Genomic DNA, 27,541 nt, shown 5'->3' with positions numbered 1-27,541 from the left:
AGTGAGTTTGGTGTGGAGGAACTTGACTGTCCTGCACAGAGTCCTGACCTCAACCCCATAGAACACCTTTGGGATGAATTAGAGTGGAGACTGTGAGCCAGACCTTCTCCTCCAACATCACTACCTAACCTCACAAATGCACTTCTAGATGACTGGTCAAAAATTCCCATAAACACACTCCTAAACCTTGTGGAAAGCCTTCCCAGAAGAGTTGAAGCTGTTATAGCTGCAAAGGGCGGGACAACTCCATATTACATTCATGTGCAGGTAAAGGCAGACGTCCCAAAACTTTTGGCAATATAGTGTATCATGCAACTCCCTGTGTACCTTGTTAATGCATTATAAAGGATATGCTGTACATTATTTCCATTTGTTTGAACATTACAGGTCCAATAAAAGTAGCATAAAACTGAAAGTGTTGAATTGAGACCAACATAAACAACATGCCTTGTCCCATAGCGGTGCACGAGGAAGGAGGCGTAAAGATTCTTTTTTTTTTTTCCTTTTTTTTGGGGGGGGGGAAAGAATGACAGGAAACATTTGTGAAAACCGTTAATCTGTAGGGTGTGGAGGAGAATCTCTAGGAAAACAACATTGCCATGCAAAGAAGGCAGCAAACAACGACAGAAAGACGGAGAACCGGAGCGCTCGCGCTTCTTTGAAGGGCTTTATATCGGACGACACATCTTCGACAGATAGATTTATTTATTCATTTTTTTTTTTTGCATATTATTCTTGCTATTTTTGACTTTTACTTGAAGCAATTCAGGGCGCGAGCACGGTGTCACGTGGTCGCTCGAGCCGCGCCAGGTTGAAGTGAAACGTGAAGCGCGCGTTCGGATCAGCGCGCGCGCGCTGCGGCACTGCACTGAGGCGATAACGGTCGCCTCTCGCGCAGCTCGAGCCTTCGACTGACAAGCCAGGTAAAGTATAAAAAATAAACATAACAATGCTCATTTTTTTCCCTTATTAAAAAGCTTTTTTTTTTACCTTTATTTTGAAACGGCTCATTTGTTCGATAAAGATGAACGACTCGGCTGTAAACAAGAATTTTTCGTGTTCAACGCTAAAAACCTTTAATATATACACGTCGAAAAACGTCCACGTTATTAGTAAGTATTTCCAAACATAGGTTTATGAATATATTTTGTTAGTTTCTGAGAGGAAAATGTGTGAAAAACGTGTTCTTTAAACTTGTTTTTATACCCGCTGTTCTGTGAGGTGAGCTCCAGTGGCTAACGGTTATTGTTTTTCATTATTAGCATAATACGTGGTAAAGAAACTCGAGATGAGATATACTTTTCTTGTTGGAGAAAAAAAATGTTTTACTGAGTAATAGGAGCATTTTCTCGACAGAATAGAATGGTTTTTAATACATTTTAAGAGTTTGAATTATTTTACAGATTGTGTGAGGAGCGTAAGGAACGTGTCAGGGCTACTTCAGTAAGTCTTACTGTTATTATTATTATTAGTAGTAGTAGTAGTAGTAGTCAGTTAGTTAGTTACAAGTGTCATATGATACCTTGCTGTGATTGGCTACTTACTTGTACAGTAAGCAAACCCTGTCAACAAACATCATCGTCCATGGACCAAGATTGTTGCTTAACATATGAAGTTACCACCCCAGGAGGTCGAAGGCCATTGATATACCTCTTCCGAAACTCTTTTGAAACTGCTGTTCATCTCACTCGGAGGATCGTGAGATCTGCCCTCTTCCGCATACACGAGCTTACGGCTGCCAGCGATTGGCTAGTGATCCTGTGATGGACAGAAGAAAGAGAGAGAGAGAGAGAGAGTACCTACGCCTCACCCACAGACCCCATGGTCAGGTTTGCTTCGTTGGCTTTCGGCTTTGGATGTATATCATAATGCTGGGATTCCACCGACTTTTCCCTTGTGCCACACCGGTAGCTTTAACCAGCTGATTTTACATCTCTCTTCCTCGTCTTTCACATTTTCTTGTTTGATGTCTTCAAAATGTTAAACAAAATGTACCCGTGCAATGCCAAGCGAATCCCCCACATGGTGTCCAGTATGATTTATGGATGGAAAATTCATATTAATAATGCAGCGCTGGCTCAAGTGCTTAAGGCTCTGGGTTGTTGATCAGAGGATCAGGGTTGAAGCCCCAACACCACCAAGCTGCTACTGTTGGGCAATCGAGCAAGCCAAAATAACCCAAGCAAGCATATTATAATCCAGGCTTTTTCAGAACTCTCTCTCTCTTTCTCTCACTGTCATTCTCTCTTTCTTGCTATCTTGTTCTTTCACTCTTTCTCTCTCTCTTTCTCACTGTCTCTCTCTTTCTCTCTCTCTTGCTCTTTTGTTCTCTCTCTCTCTCGCCCTCTCTGTCACTCACTCACCCCCCCCTTGTTTATTTGTTTATTCTTCTTTTATTGTTTAGGTTAGTGTAAGTTGTGTATATAGCACAGTTAGAGAATATTGTGTTGTAAGCTCTAGAAGACAGTTTTGGAATTTCAGAACGTTTGAATGAATCACGTGATCCAACTAACCGGAATTAATTTGGTTCCGAAAACAGGCCGTGTGAAGAAGAAAGAGTTTTACGATAATGTGGCATTTTGTGCATATAGTGCAGCCCTAGTGCAAAATCTGACGTTAATATTTTCACTCTCTCTCTCTCTCTCTCTCTCTCTCTCTCTCTCTCTCTCTCTATCTCTCACTCACTCATTCTAACACACACTTCATTGTGCTCCTCTGTAACAACCCCACTGGGAACCAGGGTGGAGATCCAAAAACCCTTTAAATGGACCTGCACAGTTCTTAAAGCATTTCTCAGTGGAAACATGCATTCCACATTAAGTTTGGTCGCGTCACAGGAGTGGGCTGAAGACACACATATGCGAAGGCACATGACATCAGTCTGTGAAATTAAAATCAGGCAATTACCGTGTACCTCAGGACCAACCACCATGTCACGGTGTGTTGTTTTGATTTGTTTAGCAAAATAACTGGCGTGTATTACTGGACTGCCGGCGATAAATGCGTCGGTGTTTCCTTATATTTTCGGGAATTCTCGGGATGTGCTGAACTTAGCTTCCTGACTGCGGTCCACAGAGCCGTCACAGATTATGGAAGAGAACCCCACCCTGAGACGAGAACTTGTTTTGAACTCACCAGCTCCTTTCATGCGTATATGAAAGACTCATGTTTATAGACAGCGTAAAATGGTATAAGATAACACTGACTCCCTCTCTTCTTCTCATTTTCATTTCTTTCAAGCACGCCATGATGACAAAGCTGGTAGGTATGGTTGACTGTGCATGCCAAAATTCTCTTGTTATTAACAAGCACCAGTTTTTCCTCTAGCAGTCTAAAATAGGCTCATGAGCTGGTGTACAGTATGCCTGGCCCTTCCTGTGCCATGAGTGAGGGGGGGAAAGGAAGCATGTGTGTCTCAGTGCTCGCTGAATTGAAGTGATCTCCTGTCCCCTACATGCTCGCTTCACGGCTCCACGCACATGAATAGCTTCGTATGTGCAATTCATGAGCTCACCTGAGTGATCACACTCGCTGACACTGCTCTGTGCGCTCGGCTCAGCCGTCCACTTTACTTCTCGAATATCATTGACGTTAAAAAAAAACAAGTACGAGATGAGTTTTGTTCACAGTAGGAAAAGGAAGTGTCATTAAGCCACATGAAAAAACGTTTCCAGGACCGGTGAGCGGGATCTCGAATGCTAAGCTATCAGAGTGAAGCATTAGAGATCTAAAAGGAACTCATTAAAGATCCCATCCAACATTCTTCCTCTTCTAGACGAGTAAGAATCTGGGGAATGGAGAGGGATTTGGACATTTATTTCACAACCGCATAGATGTTAGTCTAAAAATTCACCATCAGGGAAATCCTTAGGGACAAATCTCAAGTGTGTGTGTGTTTGGTTTGGAAGAAATGAGACATTGGAGCAAAACCATACTTGGCTTCTTTGACTGAATATGAAACTGTAACCCTGAGCCAAAGATCCAACCTGATACACACAGAGAAAGTGTGTGTGTGTGTGTGTGTGTGTAAGGAAGAAAAACAAAGATGGTTTTGTGTCTGCTGTTTTCTACCCTGGGTTTCTTCTAATTTTTATCATAAGACTGGTTATGTAATACCTGTGTGTGTGTCTCTGTGTGCACATGTGTGTGTGTATTTGTTTCTGGTTTCCATGGCTGCCCTGCCAATCATCACAGTGTGCTGGCCATGACCACTTCAATGAATAATTTATTCTCCCCTGCTGTGTGTGTGTGTGTGTGTTGACCTTTTATCTCTCGAAGTGTTCACATTGCTTCAACTAAGCAGCTGCCATGAATCTCATAAATATCGGTCACGGCGACCACGGTGCTAATCATGACGGTGATGAACGTTTTTCAGTCGGTAAGCTGTAGTGTAGTGGGACTGCTGATACTGTTTATAATTCACGCACACATCAGATGCAGCTCTTGGTGGTAAAACGTCCGGTAGAGAGGTAGACGAGCGAGAAATTCCTTGGCTAGTCAAGAGTTGGTTGGTCAGAAATGTTTATTAAGCGTGTTAATAAAGCATTAATTGTGAGGTGACAGTGTGTAGGAAGATTTATGTGGCACTGCTGTTTGTCAGCTTAAGTCTTTCCGCATACATTGATCAAGCATAACATTATGACCACCTGCCTAATACTGTATTGGTCCCCCTTTTGCTGGGAAAACAGCCCTGACCTGTCATGCACTGTGTATTTGGACACCTTTCTATCCGAACCAGCATTAACTTCTTCAGCAATTTGAGCAACAGTAGCTCAGACCAGTTGGGCCAGTCTTCGCTCCCCATGTCCATAAGTGAGCCTTGGCCGCCCATGACCCTGTCGCCGGTTCACCACTGCTCCTTCCTTGAACCACTTTTTATAGCTATTGATTACTGCAGACTGGGAACACAAAATGTTGTCTTGCTACATAATATATACCACCCACTAACAAGTGCCATGATGAGGAGATCATCAGTGTTATTCACATCACCTCTCACTGCTCAGAATGTTACATCTGATCAGTGTATTCTGAGAATGTCATCTAGACACTATAATTAATCTCCCTAGTAAAACATTGTGTGTATTGAACATCCCGATGATGTCATAGCCGTCTAAGTTAATCTTAATGACTCATGCTCATTATGTTCAGTGCTTTTGATAGGCTAGTTGTTGACCCCAATTCATTATGTGACCAGGCAGGAGGGAGATTTAAACAAGCTTTTGACAACTTTGCTTCTGTCTGAAGGCCATCTTGAGGCTCCCCAAGCATGGGAGGGGTTTAGAGTTTACAGCTATTAAAGTTTAAAAAACAAACTCTGGTTTGCATCATGAGCTGTAGCTACCAATTACCTCATGGCTTCCCGCACTTTATTTTCCTCTCAAAAGTGTAACAGGTCATGAAATGAGACAGACTTTATATCAGTAACATAAATCCAGCCCAGGACTCTACTGCTAAAATGTATCCCGAGGTCTTTGGTGATGTTTTCACTGTCCACAGATACACTGCTGAATATTGTGATTGTCTTGTATGATGGAAAATCAGCACATACCTGTTGTTTAGCACATGTATATTACACCAAGCACTTCGCTAGCTTTTTTTGCACACCAATGTGTCCTGGCATGTGAGGGAGTGGGGGAGAGTTTGAGCAAGAGGGAGAGAGAGAGAGAGAGGGAGAGAATGGGAGGGGTGGAAAGGAAAGGGGAAAAATGCTCTGAGTCATGGGATTTGTTTGGATCTTTTGGGTATGCTCATGGAGATGGGATGACGGCGGCCACGGACGCTTAGTGGATTTTTCCACAATCTGCTTTGAGATCTTTTCCTCATTTTAACCCGTGTGCTCTCTCGCTTTTTCTTTTTTGGGTTTTCCCTTCTGTTTGTTGTTCGAGGAGTGACTCATCCCAGCTGTTCTTACGTTCCAGGAGAGAGAGAGAGAGAGAGAGAGGGAAGCAGAAAAGAGGAGAATAGAAATCCACTCGTTATAGAGTCCTGTGCGCGTTACGGTGTTTTTCCGTCGGAGAGAGGGAACACATTCATGTCACCGAGAGAGGAGGGGGCATTGAGTGCGCTCGAGTGAGATGAAGAAGGATTTCTGCAAGTAGAAAAGTCGGCCAGGTTTGACGGCGTGTATCAGTGTGTGTCGGGTAGAGGATTTGGAGGGGGAGCTGAGCTTGAGGAGATGCACACATGCATGCATGCTGACGGTCTGTCAAAGAAACTTGTAGGATTAAAAGGGAAGGACTGCTGAAACGAGGGAATAGTGAGAAAAGGAGAAAACTAGAGAGAAGGATGAGGTATATTGGCAAGGTAAGACCAGCTTTAAAAAATCTCTCTCTCTCTCTCTTGCTCTCTCTTTCTCTCTCTCTCTCTCTCTTTTGGGGGGGCAAATATTTTGAGTGCTGAGTCTAAATTTAGGTTTATGTGTACTGAGGTTAAGATTAGGGTTAAGGTTATGGTTACTGAGGCCAGGATTACTGAGAGCTAGATTAATCTCACTGAGGTTAGTTCCAGAGAACTAGGACTAAAATTAGGGTTACTGAAGTTACAACTGAGATTAAGATTAAGGGTACTGAGGTTAAGATTAGAGTTACTGAGGTTAGGCTTAAGGTTACTGAGGTAATGGTTTCTGAGGTTAAGATTATTGGGATTATCATTATTAACGTTACTGACGTTAGGGTTAGGTGTACTGACAATTAAGATAACTGAGACTGGGATTAAGATTAGGTGTATTAAAGGTTAAGGTTAGTGATATTAGGATTAGAATTAAGTGTACAGCAAGTTAAGGTTACTTGGATTAGGATTAGGTGTACTGAGGGTTAAGGTTACTGAGATTAGGGTTAGGATTAGGCATCCTGAGAGTTAAGGTTTGTAAAAATGGTTTGGAGTGTTTAAGTACACATGTGCTCAAAAAAGTGTGTGTGTGTGTGTGTGTGTGTGTGTGTGCACGAGCCAGCATGTGTGCTGCAGCCGTTGGCCAACGCTCCATTACCCTTTTTCTACTGTCTGGAGATGATTTCAGTGATTTGTGTTCTTTCATAAGAACTAAATCATTTCCCAGTGAGTGAGTGAGTACGCTCAGTGTGGAGGAGGCGGTCGACTCTAGGTGCCCTGGACACAGTGCCCTCATCAGGGCAGTGCAGTGGAAAGAAAACCCCTTATATGGAAAAGCCAGAGCTTTATAAACCCAGAGAGGCACATGGCCAGATTCTCTCAAAAAAACAGCCTCTATTTCAGGGTCTTGAGTATAGAGAGTACATGCTCATGCAAATTTAAAGAAAAGTAATACAGTACAAAGACTCACAATGAAATATGCTGACCAAATTAATGTGCACTGATCATGCATCCCATTTGGGGGAGTTGTGTAGCACATAAACAAATACAACATGGCCCTAATCTGTGACTGTTTACAATCCATGCATTTTCTCATAATGACTAGCACAACTCTCATAAACAAATACAGATGTGCTTGAGATGAAGTGCTTTATCCTGATACAGATTGAGACACAGCCACGTTATGTGTTATTGAGGAACCTCGTACCACAGCGCTGTTGGATTCTTCAGTCTGATCCGTCAGATTCTTTTTCTGTCACAGCAGCCCTGACAGCTGGACCTTCATCCAAAACACCTATTAAAAAACCTTAGCATGGTGTCTGGAACCCTCTTTTATGTTCGTCTAGCAACTCAAACTAAACACAAACTCTAGTGTTCGAGGGTTTAATCCCAGCTCTCAGTTCTAGAAAGTGTTTCCATATGAATGTTGTACGAAACCAGATGTTTAGGTGATGCAGATTCGCCACGCCACAGATCCTACCTGGAAGAGGCCGGTGCGCTGGAATTAAGAGTGCAGATGTGTGCGCTAAATCTACCGAGGCATTCCCACCTCGTACGCACTGTTGGTGTAAATCTAGTGCAGGATATGCGAGATGTTATCGCTTTATTTAGCTCTCCTAACAAGTTCGAACAGACCTGTGGCTTCGGCAAAGCGGACCATTTGTACAGTTCTTTAATACATTAAGAAATAAGTACATTTTAATTGTTATCAAATTGCCGCGGTGTAAGAACAGTAAAACCCTTCAGGATGCTCTGGTAAGGAAAATGATCAGCTTCAAGCTGGGGTTGTAACAGTGACTCATCACTACATCGCTCCTTAATGACATGCCCCATCATGTTTTATTTCTTCCATAGACAGCTATTCACGTTTAAACTACACTAAACTCTGCTGGAGGTTTCCATCAAATATACTGTCATTTTTTTCTTCCCGGAATGAGCTTTAGGGCTTAGGCTCTCGTTCTCTCAAGAGGCGTTCAAAGAAGCGCAGGTGGAAACACAACGGACTTTGATAAATCCCAAACGTTAGATGCTTTTTTTGCTGGTTTGTTGGTGAGGTTAGGCTTGAGATTAAGATTAGGGTTACTGGAGTTAGGATTGAGGTTAAAATTAGAGTTACTGGAGTTAGGATTGAGATTAAGATTGGGGTTACTGTAGTTAGGATTGAGATTAAGATTAGGGTTACTGGAGTTAGGATTGAGATTAAAATTAGAGTTACTGGAGTTAGGATTGAGATTAAGATTGGGATTACTGTAGTTAGGATTGAGATTAAGATTGGGGTTACTGGAGTTAGGATTGAGATTAAGATTAGGGTTACTGGAGTTAGGATTGAGGTTAAGATTAGGGTTACTGGAGTTAGGATTGAGATTAAGATTAGGGTTACTGGAGTTAGGATTGAGATTAAAATTAGAGATACTGGAGTTAGGATTGAGATTAAGATTGGGGTTACTGGAGTTAGGATTGAGATTAAGATTAGGGTTACTGGAGTTAGGATTGAGATTAAGATTAGGGTTACTGGAGTTAGGATTGAGATTCAGATTATTGTTACTGAATTGAGATTAAGATTAGAGTTACTGGAGTTAGAATTGGGATTAAGATTAGGGTTACTGAATTGGGATTAAGATTAGGGTTACTGAATTGGGATTAAGATTAGGGTTACTGAATTGAGATTAATATTAGGGTTACTGAAGCTAGAACTGAGATTAAGGTTAGGGTTACTGAATTGAGATTAAGATTAGATTAGGGTTACTGAATTGAGATTAAGATTAGGGTTACTGAATTGAGATTAAGATTAGGCTTGAAGTTGATCATTTTCCAGACACATGATTTGCATAAAGAAACAAATTGCCCCCAAATTGGTACCATACATGGTAAAAAACAATACCTTCCTCTTTAGAAGTCCCACTAGCCTGCACATGATACTGCTGATAGTTTTCATTCTTTTCAGTCAATCAATTTTCATTTCCTGTTTATACAAATAATATGGAAAAATTATGCAACTAATATTTTAAGCCCTTAAAATATTTTAATTCACCCATTTTTTTTGGACATGCCCCTTCACATCTTTAGAAATCATTATGAGAAGAAGTTATATGTTAACAGAGTAACTCAGCCGAATGTCTGCGCTTGCTAAGGCTAATTCTATTTGAAGAAGCTGTAAATATTAGGGTTAGCTTTCTGTGTGTGGGTGGAAATGGGAATATTTAAAAAAAAAAATCAGACTTATCCAGCTTTATGTGTTAAATCCTACCTAATGCACCTTTAAATGCTTTGCTAGGTTTTACTGGGTGGGCCTTCTGTTGAAAACAATGCCACAGTGACGTCACAATCAAACACTCCGACTCTTTTCCACTTACGCTCTGCCATGTACAGTGGTGTGCTGTAATATCCAGGCTCCTACACTTAAGATTCCTCTTGTCACTAATTCTCCATTACACAAGAAACACTCCCCTGAGCTCTGGAGCTGAATTCGCCTCGAGTCGTAACCGCTTTGCCTCCTGGATAGCAGCAGGATGGAGCCGTTGGTCTTTCATGCAAAACTGCTAACAGCTCCGACTTGTTGCTGAAGAACAGTTTGAATGTGAAACTCAGTGCCTGAGTAATATTGGTGTAATCATTTCAGGATGTTTATTGTATGTTAGTTGTCCATTTCCAGTGCGTCGCTGCTGAAATGAAATGAAACCCAGCGTGTGTTTCAGCTCGATTCGACCCAATGGGTACTGTGATCTGTGACTTCCCGTACGCAACTTCAACCTTTGTTATAGAGACAAAGTGATGGAGGGATGGAGAGACATAGAAGGAGAAAGAAAGGGAGAGCAGAGAGAGAGAGAGGGGCAGAGATGTTTGGGCAGAGAGGTTTGTCCAAATCAAACAGGGCTAATGGAGGACAGAAAGAGAGCGAGGGATGGAATGCGCATTAGGGGTGGGGTGAGTGATGCCAAAACACAACCGTTAGGAATTTGTAAACTTGATTATACATTCAGCTGCAATCTGAACTCCATTTTTAGTGTGGTGCCTTTCTGTGTGTGTGTGTGTGTGTGTGTGAGAGAGTTAGGGTGTGCCTGGTCTTCCCATGGTACTTGAAATCTTTCCACGACTGCTCTTTCAGCTGTTCTTTGTAACAACATGTACTCAACATCTCAACATCATCATATTATCACTCTCTCTCTCTCTCTCTCTGTCTCTCACCACACACACACACACACACACACACAATGCACGGACTCTGGCTAGAAACCGACTGTTAGGTTAAAACAGTGGAAAATCTGACTACAGATGTTAGGGGGAAGCGGGCAGTGTAAGAGTGTAGTGTGTGTGCATGTGTGTGTGTGTGTGTGTGTGTGTGTGGTGTTCATTCTCATTCTAACAGATCAGATTGTTTATATGTTTACCTTGTAAGCCTATAACAGCAAGTATGTGTGTGTGTGAGAGAGAGACAGGAAGGCCACCTGTAGGACCCCAGGATAGAACAATACTCTGGCAGAAACAGTAGCTGTGTGTGTTGATGTGCGTGCTGATGTATGTATGTGTGTGTGTGTGTGTGTGTTTGTAGGATTTCCTTGGCTCTCTTCCACTGTTGTTCCAGAGATTCCTTTCCCTTCAACACAGCAGAGATAACAGAGCCGGGAGTTTAACAAGATTTTAATGAGTCCCTGGACGCCGCTGTTCTTAGGAACACAACACTGTCTTCACCCACTCGAACTTAGGAATCCATTGTTTACGTGTGTGTGTGTGTGTGAGAGAGAGATCGAAGTTACATCAATGAGTGATCATGACAATACCACACAATACACAAGGATTATTAGTTTTTTATTTAAAGTCTAGATATCAAAAAGCGATATCAAACTTCTGCATGTTAGAGACCAGGAGATATTTCATTAGCGAGTCTGAGATGTGCAGAAATGTGCTGCCGCTGACAAAACACAGAGCAGAACGCAGCACTCATGTAACCCGAATGCTAGAATAATGCTCCTGCAAACAGCTGACGTCACCTCGGAGTGGTTTGCGACATGACACGGAAAAATCTGAAAAAGCTACAGAAACCATGACTGAATAACTTACAGCACGGTTTTGTGTGTGTGTGTGAGAGAGAGATTCTGCACTAAGATTTTATGTTCTGATTTGTTTGTCACTAAATGTGTGTGTGTGTGTGTGTGTGTATGTGTGTGTTTTCATACAGTGTGCCATGTGTTCTATTTCTGTGCATCCATTCACTGTGAAATCCTCTCTCTCTCTCTCTCTCCTTCTCTCTCTTCAGGAGGTGGAGGTGGATGGAGGTGTGAGATTGGTGATGGAGAGTGCTCTGTCAGCGAGGGATAGGGTGGGGGTGCAGGATTTCCTGCTTCTGGACAACTACACCAGCGAAGCAGCTTTCATCGAGAACCTGCGCCGGCGTTATAAAGAGAACCTCATATACGTAAGGCACTCTTAAAGCAGGTGATGAAATGAGTTGTTTACACTGTAAGCGCAGCCCTGGAGTAGGTTTACATCTTTTTCTTTTTTTTAAATTCCTGAACAATTAAGCTGTGAGACGAACGAGGAAAAAAACATTAGCCTCATTTGTGAGTGAATGAGGAGATTTACACGTTGAAAGACACATAACCTCTTCCTCCTCCTCATCATCAGAGTTACACCCATCTTTAGATTTATCCGCATTCACGAATAGACTAGTTAGACTAGTAGCTGATCGTAGTCTTGAGCATTGTCATGGTTACGGTGCGCTCAGCCTAGCACTGGAAAAGTCCGCAGCCTTGTGAACTCCGTCATGTTTGCTCGCTAAGTGGAATTTTAATTTAGAGCCCACGATCCAGCGGGATGATGTTAAACTTTCCCTTCCTTCAGACTAATCGCTGGGTGTGTATGACATTCCTCAAGCTGTGTGTGACCTGTCCTGGTATTTCAAACTGGGCTCTATTAAGCTACTACTACTCTCTCTCTCTCTCTCTCTCTCTCTCTCTCTCTCTTTCTCTCTCAGACATATATCGGGTCGGTGTTGGTGTCGGTGAATCCGTACAAAGAGCTCGGGATTTACTCCCGAGCAAACATGGAGCGCTACAGAGGAGTCAGCTTCTACGAAATTTCACCTCATATGTGAGTGTGTGTGTGTGTGTGCGCGTGTGTGTGTGTGTGTGTGTAGAGGTCATGGGAATCCCGGCAAATATTCCATCCATTCTCTCAGTATGACTCATTTTTCCTGGAGACTCCAGTGATCGGATCGGAGTGTGTACACACACACACACACACAGTGTGGCAGTAGGTGGAACCCTTCTCGCTGCTGTAATTAGTCTTCCTTCCACTTCATACCGTTCCATTCACATAAAGTAATCAGATTGTTGTTTTACGATGATGCCGATAATGAAAACGCTCCCAGGCCAGCCTCTGTGACTTTTCGTGTCGGAGATGCTCTGATCCAGTTGTCTGATTTGAAGATGCTCTGATTAAGTGAAGTAACACTGATGATCTCCTCATCATGGCACCTGTTAGTGGGTGGGATATATCAGGCAGCAAGTGAACATTTTGTCCTCAAAGTTGATGTTAGAAGCAGGAAAAATGGACAAGTGTAAGGATTTGAGCTTTGAGTTTGACAAAGGGCCAAATTGCGATGGAGAGACGACTGGATCAGAGCATCTCCAAAACTGCAGCTCTTGTGGGGTGTTCCCAGTCTGCAGATCTGGAGATCATCAGTCTTATTCACTTCACCTCTTACTGCTCAGAATGTTACGCCTGATTGGTATCATGTCAGCTGTAAGATTTTGTTAGAAAATGGTGTTTGACGGTGTTGTATAGTTCAGCATTTGTGTGAAGGATTTGTGTTAGCAGCGTGTGTAGAGGTTGTAAACATTGAGGATATGAAACGGCAATTTGCCATCCAAATCAACACGATGTCTGTGTACCCCAACTAATCACTCAGCCTCCTGCAGGAACATGAGTTTTTTTTATGCTGAAGATTTTTGTGTATTCCATCAGCTTCGGCTTGGCGGATAACTCGTACCGTGCCCTGCGGACGGCGAGGAAGGATCAGTGCATCCTGATCTCAGGAGAGAGCGGAGCAGGAAAAACAGAGGCATCTAAAAAAATCCTGCAGTATTACACCACCACCTGCCCTACACGCAACAACACACACTCCATCCGAGAGAGGCTGCTGCAGTCCATCCCTGTGCTGGAGGTGCACACACACACACACACTCTCTCTCTCTCGCTCTTTTTCTATCTTTCTCTCTCGATCTCTCTCTCCCTCTCTCTCTCTCACACACACACATGCACACACACTCTCTCTCTGTCTGTCTGTCTCTCTCTCTCTCTCTCCCTCTCTCTCTCTCATACACACACACATGCACACACACTCTCTCTCTGTCTGTCTGTCTGTCTCTCTCTCTCTCTCTCTCTCTCTCACATATACACTCACACAGTTACATAATAACTTTTCCTCATTGCTGTTCTCTCTGCACCTGCAGGCTTTTGGGAACGCTAAAACTCTGCGTAATGACAACTCCAGCCGCTTCGGCAAGTACATGGATGTGCAGTTTGATTACAAGGTTAGCTTGTCAGATTGAAAACACTGAGCTTAAATCTCACACTTTTGCAGCACACACTGTCACACTGGTTTCTGTGTTTGTTCATTTCACAATGTTGTTTTTCTCCATTTTTTGTATTCTTTGGTACACTCTACAATCTGATTTACTTCACGGAATAAGATAAAACGTGACTGTGCAGCTGTAACGAAACAGACCCGAGTCAGCAATCAAGCACAACATCTTTATACCAAGCGTCAAACATGAAGTCGTGAAATACATAGATTAGGCAAACACAACTCCAAGCTCAAAAAGAATGACCTTGCCATGATTATCGCTGTAGATTGTGTGCTTATAGACAGAAAAAACAGGAAGTAAACAGGAAAAGACTCAAAAAATTCATTAGAACTCTTGAGACACTGATAGGGCTACTGTCCTGGACTGTTGAGATGGCAGTCATATCCTTATTTGCCTTCTTAACCCCCCCATGTTCAGGGTGCTCCGATTGGTGGCCACATCCTAAACTACCTTCTAGAGAAGTCTCGGGTGGTGCACCAAAACCCCGGAGAGAGGAACTTCCACATTTTCTACCAGCTGCTGGAGTCTGGGGACAGCTCACTACTGATGAGGCTGGGGCTGGACACCACCAACCCACAGCACTACCGCTACCTGGTTAAGGTGTGTGAGTGTGTGTCTTTCAAAATGAAATGAATTATTGAGGTAATTTTTCATGCTGTTCATATTCTCTCTCTCTCTCTCTCTCTCTCTCTCTCTCTCTGTCTGTCTCTCTCTCTTTTTTCCTCCATTAGGGCAACTGTCCAAGGGTGAGTTCCATCAACGACAAGAACAGCTGGAAAGCTGTAAGCAAAGGTCTTAGCATCATTGGCTTCAACGAGCAGGAGGTGGAAGTAAGACAGCTGCACACAAACCGCGAGCACACCCACCAACACACACATGCACACGCACCACAAACTTCCTCTTGTTTTTGCCTCTTAAACGCAGGAGTTACTAAAGGTCGTTGTGAGCGTGATGCATTTGGGAAACACCCTGTTCGGAGAGGACGAGTACGGGGAGACACACCTCACCACAGAGACTCAGCTCACATACCTCACGGAGGTGAGCAAAATAACTATTTCTGCTCAAATACCTCGCCTCCATGTACAAACCTTAATCAGGGGGGTCTGATAATTCTCTCAGCTCAAATACCTCTCTTAATTCAGATGCCTCGACTCAGCTGAGTCAGTTAAGGGCACACTGGTTTCCTCTAGCAGTTTCAAGATGCTGCTTGGCATCTCTGAATGCTCTGTAGTGTGTGAATGAGTGTGTGTGTGTGTGTGTGTGATTGTGGCCTGTGGCACCCTATCTAGGATCCCTATACTGGATAAGTGGTACAGAAACTAGATAGATAGATGGATGGAAAGTCAGAAATGTAGTGTAGCTGTAAGATTTTCCATTCTGTTCCAGCACCTGCCTTTGGTAAACTAATTACCTGTCTCAGGTGAGTTAAGGCCTGTCCCAGATATAGGATTCTGATATTGCCTACAGTAAGTGAAGTGTTTCTGCCGGGTTACAGAAAATATTCTTGCCTTTAAGCAGCGTCCTTTGCATTTCTGATATACAGATGCTAACGTTTGCATTTACAAAAAGGGAAAAACAACAAAAAATGTGTGACAAATGTGATGTGAAAAGACTGAACCTTATGTTTTTTTGTCAGCTGCTGGGTGTGGAAGGGTCAGCTCTGAGTGAGGCTCTCACTCATAAGAAGATTGTTGCCAAAGGAGAGGAGGTAAACTGTTTCCCTCCTCCTATCTGAACACATTTATTTTGCCTGACGTCAACCTTTCTTAACACAGCACATAGATAAGCTCATAATGCGTCCTTTCGCTTGTCTCACAGATGATCGGCCCGCTGACCCTTGAGCAGGCTCTATCAGCTCGAGACGCCCTGGCCAAAGCCATATATGGTCGTACCTTTACTTGGCTCGTCCAGAAGATCAACCAATCACTGGCTTTCCCGGTGAGGGTTCCTGCAATATGTGGAATTATTTTATCACTACAGGGATTAGTGTGTACAATGATACGCTGTACAATCACTGCATGGTTATATGTGAATAACACATGTATTCATTTTACAAAACACGTTAGTGCAAGCTTCCAGTAGGAGAACTGCTCAGTTTTTAGCAAACCGCAGAAGAACTTTAGTAAAAAAAAAAAGCTTGTTGAATGGATTGTATGTGTAGCTCTGCCGCCCCCTAGTGTTAAAAACATGATTTATTAGTTTAATGTGGTATTGTTTACAGGATGAAGTGTACTACACCAGCAAATGCTCCTCAGTCATCGGTCTGTTGGACATCTACGGCTTTGAGGTCTTTCAAAACAACAGGTCAGACCCCGTCTCTCTCCTTCACCTTTAATTTACATTCTTTCTTGCTAACTACGCTGGTCTGAAATTTTAAAATCTGAGATAATAGAGATAAGATGATAGAAAAGCCTAATAGAGTTTATTTTATGATTGCACTTATACATTGCATAATTTTTTAATGATAGTACAAGAGATTCTAATGAGTTTTAAACATCACTTTTCATTAAAATATTTCATTTTAGCCATGTGCCGATTCAAAACGAAGCATCATACCTGACTGATACCGGAGACATTAAAGAAACTGTGTATACTACAAATGCTAACACAATATATACAAACAGCCTGATAGAAAAAATGGTCTCTATATGTGTATATATAATATAAATAACAATATACACTGATCAGGCATAACATTACGACCACTGACCGGTGAAGTGAATAACACTGATGATCTCCTCATCACGGCACCTGTTATTGGGTGGGATATATTAGGCAGCAAGTGAACATTTTGTCCTCAAAGTTGATGTTAGAAGCAGGAAAAAATGGACAAGCGTAAGGATTTGAGCTTTGAGTTTTATGAAGGACCAAATTGTGATGGCTAGACCACTGGATCAGAACATCTCCAAAACTGCAGCTCTTGTGGGGTGTTCCCAGTCTGCAGTGGTGAGTATCAATCAAAAGTGGTCCAAGGAAGGAACAGTGGTGAACCGGCGACAGGGTCATGGACGGTCAAGGCTCAGTGATGCATGTGGGGAGTGAAAGCTGGCCCGTGTGATCCGATCCAACAGAAGAGCTACTGTTGCTCAGATTGCTGAAGAAGTTAATGCTGGTTCAGATAGAAAGGTGTCAGAATACACAGTGCAGGACGGGTCAGGGCTGTTTTGGCAGCAAAAGGGGGACCAACACAATATTAGGCAGGTGGTCATAATGTTATACCTGGTTGGTGTATATTTAAATAATGGTATTGCCTCTCTGTAGTTTTGAACAGTTCTGTATCAATTACTGCAACGAGAAGCTGCAGCAGCTCTTCATCGAACTCACACTGAAGAGCGAGCAAGAGGAGTACGAGGCCGAGGGCATTGGGGTGCGTGTCTGTGTAGATATGCTGTTGTCACTAAATTACACTGTGTAACACGATTTTTGTTCCTGGGTAGTGAATGACATTTTCCAATTACTCTTGATGGAAAATGATAAAAAAAAATAGCCACTAAGCCCCTTGAAGTCTGGGTTTGGGCTTTTAAGAGAATGATAACCTCAAAATCAGCCTATTTTACTAAAAAAACTGCCCAAAACTAACCCAAACTTTCATGGCTAAGATGGGTTTTTTCTCTTTTTTTGGGTTACAAAGAATGGGGAAATAACAATTTGAAAAAAGTAAAAATTTGTTTGTTAATGCTTGTATTACTGAAATTGCTTAAATTAAAAACATTAAAAAAAAAATTTTATTTCCCAAAATGTTTTTTCTTTTCCTGGACAGTGGGAGTCGGTGGAATATTTCAACAACAAAATCATCTGTGACTTGGTGGAGGAGAAATTCAAAGGCATCATTGCTATTCTGGTGAGTCTGTGTCGCTGTTTGTTTTTGTTATTCTGACCTCAGTCTCTCTGAGCGGGTAATGAAATGTTTATGATGTCCTTCAGGATGAGGAGTGTTTAAGGCCAGGAGACGCCAGTGACATCACCTTCCTGGAGAAGCTTGAGGACAGACTGGGAGGCCACGCCCATTTTGTGACGTAAGTGCACTCATTTAAGTGTTTGTTTTAACAGTCTCGCAAACATCGTGATCTCTGATTTGTTGGTTGTGATATCTTTCAGTCATAAACTGGCCAATGGGAAGATTCGCAAGGCTGTCGGGCGGGAGGAGTTTCGCCTGCTACACTACGCCGGAGAGGTCAACTACAATGTGAATGGTAAGGTCGAGCATCTGTCCATCCATCCATTCATTCATCTATCCATTTAACCATCTTCCCATTAATGAATTCATCCACCAGTTTAGAATTCATCCATTTATTTATCCATCCATCCATCCATCCATCCATCCATCCAACTACCCATCCATCTATCTATCTATCTATCTATCTATCTATCTATCTATCTATCTATCTATCTATCTATCTATCTATCTATCTATCTATCTATCTATCTATCTATCTATCTATCTATCCATCCATCCATCCATGCATCTTTTTATTGTGTTATATGTGTCATATGTCTCTCCCTAACTCCTACAGGGTTCCTGGACAAAAATAATGATCTTCTGTACAGAAACCTAAAAGAGGTAATAACCCATCAGTCTGTATCCTCACAGTTCAATTAATGAAAGTTTTCATTCATTTGTGATTGTGTGTGTGTGTTTGTGTTTTGCTTTCTATACTGACGGACAGGTGATGTGTCAATCTGGGAATTCGATAATAAAGCAGTGTTTCCATCCAGATGAACTGACTGACCAGAGGAGGCCAGAGACGGTGAGACGCACACACACACACACACACACACAATTCTCACTCTCTATCTGAGGCACTTCTTTCTGTGTTTTCAGGCTGCTACCCAGTTTAAGTTGAGCTTGGCCAAGCTAATGGAGATTCTGATGTCTAAGGAGCCATCATACATCCGTTGCATCAAACCCAACGATGCCAAACAACCAGGTGTGGAAGTGTGTGTGTGTGTTTGTGTGTGTGTGTGTCTGTCTGTCTGTCTGTCTGTCACTCAGGTATGAGTGGTTAACCTAAGCTGATATTAGGCAGAACTAAAGCTTGTGTGTGGTGTGTGTGTAGGAAGGTTTGAGGAGGTGTTGGTCAGACACCAGGTGAAGTACCTGGGTTTAATGGAGAATCTGAGAGTAAGAAGAGCTGGATTTGCTTACAGACGAAGCTTTGAGGCTTTCCTACAGAGGTAATACACAACCACCCACCTACACACACACACACACACACACACACACGTGTATCACTGTGTACCTGAGTACAAAGAATCACACATTCTCTTTTATCCATTCTGTGTGTGTGTGTATGTGTGTCTGTGCACAGGTATAAGCCTCTATGTCCAGATACTTGGCCAAACTGGCAGGGAAAACTATCAGATGGTGTAGCTACCCTAGTCAAACATCTGGACTACAAACCTGAGGAGTACAAACTGGGCAGGTGTGTGTGTGTGTGTGAGTATGAGTGAGAGACCTAATGTTTTTGGCATTCTTCAATTAAACATAAAAAAAGTGAGTGATTGTTATGGATTAAGTTAAAAAGCTAGAAATGCAGGAAACTTTTGGCTTAGTAACATACCTGATTAAGAAAAAATAATGGAAAACATCATGTTCTTTCAAGGTCGAAAATCTTCATTCGTTTCCCAAAAACTCTTTTCCGGACCGAGGACGCTCTGGAACTCAAGAAACCAACCATTGGTGAGTGAGAGAGGAGAGAAATGATGTTGTAGAGGATAACAATAAACATGACCTAGACTGTGCCTAAAGTCCTGACTCCACATAGATAATGAAACAAGACTCTTAAAACCATTTGAAAAAAATAAGGAAATAAAAATAGATCAGGTTGAAATAAGATATCGGTGTGTTCTGTGGGTTGGTCATGAAATACGAGGTGTGAAATAATGTCGTTCTTTCTGCAGCTATCATCTTACAGAAATGCTGGAGAGGCTACAGGGAATGGGCCAAATACCAGCGCATCAGACATGCAAGTGAGTAACCAATCACACGCCAAGATAAGACTCCCAGCATCAAGCTAAAAACTAAACAAATATCTTTTTAGTGTCTGGAAATGTTCCCCAGTTTGTCCTTTTGGAGTGATGGTTCTATGAGGAACCGTAAACTAGAGGACTTCCCTTTATAGCAAGTCAAGAATAACTTTAATATTCAGCCCTTTTCTACAAGGATAAGGCAGTAGGAATCTCTCTCTCTCTCTTTAGCAATCACAATCCAGTCATGGTGGAGAGGGGTTAAAGGGCGCAGGAGAGCCAGACGGCGCAGACAAGCTGCAGACACCATCCGCACGTGAGTGTGTGTCAGTGTATGCGAAAGAGATGTAGTGTGTGTGTGTAACATAGGTAATGATACATAGAACACAATGTTAAATATAATTTAGAGTATAAAGAGCAATGGTTTGTAATATGTGGGATATTCTGCCTGCGAGATAAACTTGTTCCTCTTTCTCCAACTGACACCGTGGGAAAAGGTGCATGTTTGTGAAAGTCCAGATTCAGTCTAGGTGGCGGAGCTAATTTTAGAAAGTATTACAATGCCGTTTGAAGGTACTTCTTCATATTGGAGTTTGTCCAGAGTGGCTAATAAAATCAGTTTAAAACGACTCTCTCTCTCTCTCTCTCTCTCTCTCTCTCTCTCTCTCTCTCTCTCTCTCTATGTCTCTCTCTCTCTCTCTCTCTTTCTCTCTCTCTCTCTCTCTCTCTATGTCTCTCTCAGGTTTATAAAAGGCTTCATTCTGAGGCACGAGCCTCGTTGTCCCGATAACGAGTACTTCCTGGACCATGTGCGCTTCTCGTATTTGATGACGATCAAGCGAAATTTACCAAAGAGTATTCTGGACAGGAAATGGCCGGTGCCACCACCATCACTCGAAGAGGTGACACACACACACACACACACACACACAGAAACACAGACACACTCACTCACACAGTAAATATACTGGGATTTCCCACTGAGCTAATTCGAAGTCTGTAACAACTCCAGTCCCGAATTGGAAATCTGTTATTTTTCATAATCATGTCAAGCTTGTCATCACAGGGACATTTAGCGCCTCTTCAAGTTTTACCGTCTACAGTTTCATTCGATGGAAATGTTCACGCCTTCACTCACCAGATGTCTTTCTTAATTATTTCCCGTTTTTGTCTTTCACACACTGTCATGCCCTGCTGAACTGTCTGCGTCCTGCTGTGCCACTCACTGCCTACCAGACACGGAACATGACAAATCTCAACACTTTCACAATGAGAAAAAAAAGTACACTCTTTTGGATTTGACAACACAAACACATGTAGAGTAAAGCAGCTATACAGCCTCGTGCTGCAGTTATGACAGCACTGAAAACTAAAAAAAATCTGATCTGATGTCAGTTCACAAAAATCTTCTTAGCTGTGTTTAACTAATGTGTCTTGTGACTGGTTGCTCTAAGATATTAGCTAATTTGTTTTATCAATGCTTTCAGCATGCGTTATAATTAAAGTATGAGGCATTCATTCGGGATTCTGTAAGGTTGTAGATGGAGATACATTATATTGACAAAAATTCTGGGACACCCCTCTCCAAATCATTGAATTCAGGTGTTGTTTTTCAGGGGTTGGATTCGGCCCCTTAGTTCCAGTGAAAGGAACTCTTAATGCTTCAGCTTCATACCAAGACATTTTGGACAATTTCATGCACACCAGTGCACAAAGCAAGGTCCATAAAGAGTCCTGACCTTAACCTGATTCCTCCACACCAAACTCGCTCATCCATGTCTTTATGGACTTTGCTTTGGTCACTGGTGTGCAGTCATGTTGGAACAGGAAGGGGTCATCCCCAAACTGTTCTCACAAAGTTGGGAGCATGAAATTGTCCAAAATGTCTGGATATGAAGCTGAAGCATTAAGAGTTCCTTTCACTGGAACCAAGAGGCCGAGCCCAACCCCTGAAAAAAAAAAAACAAACACCTGAATTCAACGACTTGAAGGGGTGTCCCAAAACTTTTGGAAATATAGTGTATAGCTATATTAAAATACACAAAGTCTATTGCATATGAAATCTTTTTTTGTGCATCTTTTTAAGGAATTTTTTAAAAAGGAAATTTAAGTTTTTTTTTGTTTGGGGTCTGTTATGTAAAATTTTCATGGTTCAAATGTGTACATGTATAAGAATTGCTGTACTTTTGCCACTTCTGCTCTAGGCCTCGGTGTACATCCACCGTCTGTGTATACGCAACCTGGTGAATGACTACTGCAGGAAAATCCAACCCGAGTGGAAGAACCAGGTGAAATCACATGCACAAATTCACACACACACATAAACTGCACAACGCAAGAAAACCCAGCACCCAATGAGGAACCAAGTAAGACACATATAACCACAATGTGCAAAGATTCACACATTTTTTTCCTCTTCTGTTTACAGTTGGAGCAGAAGGTTGTAGCCAGTGGTATTTTCAGGGGTCAGAAGGACAACTACCCTCGTAGTGTCCCTAGGCTTTTTGTGGGCACCAGACTGGGTAATACCACACATACTGTGTATTCACGCACGGCTTGATACGGAAAATGTACCCAAAAAGAAATTACAAACACTCTCTGTACTTTCTCTCCAGAGAACGAAGAGATCAATCTGAAAGTGCGACAAACTCTTGGAAGTGACAACAAAGTGAAGGTGAAGTGCAGGGCTGCAGTATTTTGCTTAAATGCAAATTCTCTCAAGGGGAAGCTCAATACACTAAAAGAGAATGAACTGAATTCAGCAAACTTGCACAGCATTCACTTCGACCTGTCCATTTGTGAATCCATGTGTGGTCACTTGATCTTGACACCCTTATGTGGTTCTTCTCTAAACTGTTGCCACAACATTGGAAACACAAAATTGTACAGAATATTTGTCTACACTAGAAGTAAGAAACAATGCCCCTGTGCACAAAGCAAAGTGAGCTCCATGAAAACATGTTGCGGAGGGTAAGGTTGGAGTGGAAGAACTCTGACTCCGCTAAACACCTTTAAGATGAACTGAAACCAGAGTCTCCTCACCTAAAATCAGTGTCTGTATAAAGAAAAATCCCCTCAGCTGCCCTCTGTCTAGTGGACAGCTTTCCTGGAAGAGTAGAGCTTATTATAAAAGCATTGGGATCTACAAAGAAAACATGTGTCAGATGGTTAGGTGTCCACATACTTTTGTCTGCATAATTTTTTATTACTACATGAACCCGTTCTGTCCACTGACATGTGATAGGGTTGTCGTGGGAAAATTTGCGCCTGAAAGGTTTTCAAGCTTGGTAATGACTTTTGAATAAATGGGATGAATGTAAATCACTCTGGATAATCTCTCAAATGCAATGAATGTGTATGTGTGTGTTAGTATGGTGTGCCAGTCATCAAGTACGATCGGCATGGATTTCGTGCCAGGCCACGCCAGCTGCTGATGACCGGCTCTTCCGTGGTTCTCGTTCAGGAGTCCAAAATCAAGCAGCGCATCGACTACGGTTCCCTGCTGGGTACGAGTCTAATAATGAAAGAATGTTGGGGTTACCAAAAGTCATAGCTTTAATGCTAGCAACTACAAAATGCGCCGAGTCAAAACAAATGAGTTAACATTTATTATCAATGTTCAAGCATAATTTATTGGAAATATACAATGTGTGTTAGTAATAGGTGTTAAGGGAACGTGAAGTGTGGGGGCTGAAGCACAGAGAGTTGTTTCTTAGAAAATGAGAGAATTAAGGGAAGATGGGGCTTTGGGAAGTCCAAACATGAGCATTTAGCCTACAGGATGTACGCCACTGACCATTTTACAGTTCTTGCGTCATATGCATGTCAAGTGTTTAATTCAGTATGGCTCATATGATTATACTCAGATGTTTATGACTTGTTGATCTTGTGATTTGTTAGGGTCATTATCAAGTTTTATTATGTCACTGGACTTTTATATCATTTGTTTATTTTCCCCTGTCTCTCTCTCTCTCTCTCTTTCTCTGTCTCTCGCTCTCTGTCTCTCGCTTTCTGTTTCTCGCAATCTCTCTGTAGGCATCTCAGTCAGTTCACTCAGTGATGGCTTTTTTGTCTTGCATGTGCCCACTGCTGACAGCAAGCAAAAGGTGAGAGAAGTCACAGTGTCACTTTAAAAACAGAAAACCCGACAGCCTATGACCCTTTGAATTGTCCAATTTCAGGGCGATCTGGTGCTGCAGAGTGACCACGTGATCGAGGCTGTCACCAAACTGGCGATCCTGTCAGACAAGATACACAATGTCAATGTCAGTCAGGACAGGTGTGTGTGTGTGTGTGTGTGTGTGTGTGTAGAAGTTAAGAAAGGAATTCTGACCCTCCTCTAATCTTTCTCTCTCTCTCTCTCGCTCTCTCTCTCTCTCTCTCTCTCTCATAGTATTAGGTTTGCAATAGCCCGGGGCAAAGAAGGCATCATTGACTTCACCTCTGGGGCGGAGCTACGAGTGGTCAAGGCCAAGAATGGACACCTGTCTGTGGTGAGATACACCATGACACACACCTTTTTTAAAAAAAATTAGATTTACCTAGAGACAGAAAGTGAGTTCTGAGCAAAAACATTCAGACACCAAAGATAAGAGATTTCATGTGACTGTTAAATGTGTAACAATCAAAAACAGGATCGATCATGCTGAAATTCTGAATTCAATTATAGATAGCTTAAAATCTGATAATAAAAATCCATTTTAAAACATAAGACAACCATGCTTCCTGTTCCAGACCAGGAAATGAGCTCAAAGCTGCTCTAATAACAGATAGATAACCAGGAAAGGCATCAAACACTGTTCAGTGCTTACAGACCACACTTAAATGGGCAAACCCCTACAGTCATATTTCAGAACCAAGTAGAAACCTTCCTAGAAGAGTGGAGGCTGTTCTCACAAGAATGGGGGAAAATAATACTGACTTAATATGCATTATGTTGAAACTGGCACATATAGGACTGTAGGTCAGGTGTTAAAAAAAAACCTTTAGTAACAGTATCAAAATATTCATTATAATGAATTAATTTGTGAGCTGGAAGGAGTTGAAGTAAAATGATTAGTGATACACATTTAAAAAGGGATTTTGGTTGGCCAACATGTTTCAGTGTTCTGATGAAATATTGCTCAGGTTTATAGTTAATAGTAAGGTTAGTCCCAGTGTGTCATAAACCTCAACAACATCTGTGTGAAACTTCTGAACTGAATGTGATGGGCAAGAGTCGAACACTTACTGCATGCTGAGCTCCAGTCTTGGAGTTAAAAAGTCTTTGGCTGATTTAAATTAAGTGAAATATTATGTAAATATGATCTTTTGGCTCAACCTAATAAGCACACGAAAAGAAGAAGCGAGAAACTGTAATGGCTGAATAATCATAACCTCTAGGGCCTGTTTTTTTTTCTTTCTCTAGACGGCCCCAAGAATCAACAGCAGTGTATGATCGTGTGTTGACCAATCACACAGCTCACTATGAAGAAGCGTTCATCACGATGGACCAATCACTCACTGAAGAATTATCTGTTTATGCCAACTGCCACACAATCGCCACGTGTTATCGCAGACTGTTGTGCTCGTGTTTTGTTTTGATAGTTCAGTCCAAATGAGCACCACTAACTTTTTTTTTTTTAATTATTTTTTTGATTTTCTCAGTAAAAGCATTTAAGCAGCCAGACTAATGAAATGAATGCCGCACCAGTTAGGATGATTGTTTTTAGTCCGTTCAGAAATTTGAACCTTTTTAACGATTCTTCTATGACTTTCGAAAAACACTTACGATATTTCGCTTTGCACTTTGATCTTGCAATCTTGCACCTTCTTTAGTGGTCTTGGGTTAGGGCTTGGGGTATCTGGTACATCTTTTAGTTTGATTCAGTAAACCATGTTTTCACTTCCTGTTCTAATTTCCCTTGGCTTGCTGGCACTGGAAGTGAGATCACGACGCAGGTCCGAGATATATTTTACAGTGTAAAGAATACAGTGTAGGCTGAGTGTATGTAATTGTGTAGATTGCAGGAAGTTCACAAGTTCATCCACCTATTCTGAAGAGTCAGCACGTGTGTGTGTCGTGAAAGATTGAAGCCTGGATCTGTGTCACCTATGTTGAAAGGTGAGGCAAATAAGGTAGCTGAACGTAGGGAAGAATGAACTCAGGAGGGCTACAACACTAATCATAAATTCAAGTCGAGTTATAAACCAGACAGTCTTAAAACAAGTAATAACACTTTTACCTCAGCTGCAAACTGCAGAGCAAAAGAAGACATCTTGCTAAATCAATATATACACACACATTTGCACTCACTCATGAACAAGTAAAAAAATAAATAAATAAAACATTGAACAAAACCTTTTATACAAGTGAAGGCTTAACAGGAGCATTTTGTAGGAATTCCTTAATAGTCCCCGAATAAAATCCAAAAATTCTTCAGAGTTTATTCAGTGACACAAGTTCCACAACAAGAGCATTATGATGCACTTATAAATAGTCAATCTCCTATGTCCTTTTCTTGATAGGCCTAGAAATGTGCAGCCTAGTTTTCCCTTTTCCCCAGCAGTGAAAGCACAACTCCACTCAGCCAGAGTGTTTAAAGTTAGCCAGAGAAGACTGCTACTTTAACACGTTAACAATAATTATATATTTTTAAAACGAAATAAAAATCATTTAGTCGTACTATTCCTCTTTTAGTCATATTATCATTTGTTTAAAATAAAAAAAATAAAAAATGAAAACTGTATTTCGTTCATTGTGTGTTTGTGTTCATTGTGTGTTTTTCGTTCATTGTGTGTTTGTGTGCGCAGGACACCGGACAAATGAGTGTGTATGTTTGAAAAGCTTGTGACTTGAGGCTGAGCTCTGATTGGCTTGTTTCAAATTTTCTGAACCCACTTTTGTTGTTAGTGAATCAGTATTGTTTGTATATTATTTGGCCAGTGGTGATAGGACCATTCTCAACGAGTCTCATTACCGCTCAGCAGATGGTCAGTTAACAGACAGGTACTGATTAATGTGTAAGCAAGCAAAATATCTCGAGATGAAAGAAAATTCGGTTCTATCTTTACAAAAATACCCTTTCACAAGGAGTTCAGATCAAGAAAAGAAAGGAATCAAGGGGCTTGGAGCAGATTCAAACCCAATTTGCAAATTCAGCAGCAGTCAAGTGATCACGGTACTCGCTGCCTTTTTACTTCTTATGAAATGCGTTGGCCAATGCTTTCAATGGAAAAGAGGCTGGTCACTGAGATGACTGACTTTAACCAGAAGAGGTTAAAGTCAGTCATTGGGAAATTGGCAAGCCAGAAAGAAAGGAGTCCTTTCTTTCTTTTCTTAGGCAACTTTCTAGTGTGTGTGTGATTACCTTCAATTACTTTACTGATAATAAACCCACATTGGTCTCAAATTCACTGATTCATAGTACATTTAGTTATTGCATGCTTTAACAGTTGACTTTAACAGTAACATTTTCAATATTTTATCTTAGCAGTAATGATGCATAATCACCTAATATGTAGTTATTTCTCTTGTATGACATGACAGCTAACAAATCATGGAGGGTGATGTTTAGCCTCTTCCACATACAGGAGCTGATTGGTTAACGTCGCTCTGTTTGACAGGAGGGAGATTTTCGCTCTCATACACACTTGACCGTGGCTTCGATGTAGGGATCGAA

At 41.7% G+C, this 27,541-nt stretch overlaps 1 protein-coding gene across 2 annotated transcripts; it reads left to right on the top strand.

Annotated features, from left to right (window-relative positions):
- The first annotated feature begins 629 nt into the window (after positions 1-629).
- Positions 630-26,356, top strand: myo1ca (myosin Ic, paralog a). 2 transcript variants are annotated; one of them, XM_058383019.1, is made up of 32 exons: positions 630-923; positions 11,582-11,740; positions 12,299-12,414; positions 13,291-13,489; positions 13,779-13,859; positions 14,331-14,513; positions 14,645-14,743; positions 14,838-14,951; positions 15,550-15,621; positions 15,732-15,851; positions 16,135-16,217; positions 17,175-17,280; positions 17,674-17,754; positions 17,838-17,929; positions 18,012-18,106; positions 18,428-18,474; positions 18,581-18,661; positions 18,736-18,841; positions 18,971-19,088; positions 19,223-19,336; positions 19,517-19,593; positions 19,815-19,883; positions 20,112-20,196; positions 20,623-20,782; positions 22,085-22,168; positions 22,309-22,402; positions 22,496-22,554; positions 23,251-23,386; positions 23,916-23,986; positions 24,062-24,159; positions 24,274-24,373; positions 25,288-26,356. In XM_058383019.1, the coding sequence occupies exons 2-32, from the start codon at positions 11,615-11,617 to the stop codon at positions 25,315-25,317; spliced, it is 3,096 nt and encodes a 1,031-aa protein (XP_058239002.1). In that variant the 5' UTR covers positions 630-923; positions 11,582-11,614; the 3' UTR covers positions 25,318-26,356. The 2 variants fall into 2 exon arrangements, with proteins under 2 accessions (XP_058239002.1, XP_058239001.1); XM_058383018.1 differs by lacking the exon at positions 630-923 and adding an exon at positions 5,722-6,303.
- Positions 26,357-27,541: the final 1,185 nt, after the last annotated feature.

The sequence above is a fragment of the Hemibagrus wyckioides genome, linkage group LG28, assembly GCF_019097595.1.
Source record: "Hemibagrus wyckioides isolate EC202008001 linkage group LG28, SWU_Hwy_1.0, whole genome shotgun sequence".
In the NCBI taxonomy this organism is placed as follows: Eukaryota; Metazoa; Chordata; class Actinopteri; order Siluriformes; family Bagridae; genus Hemibagrus; species Hemibagrus wyckioides.
This window is presented reverse-complemented; position numbering and strand designations above follow the sequence as displayed.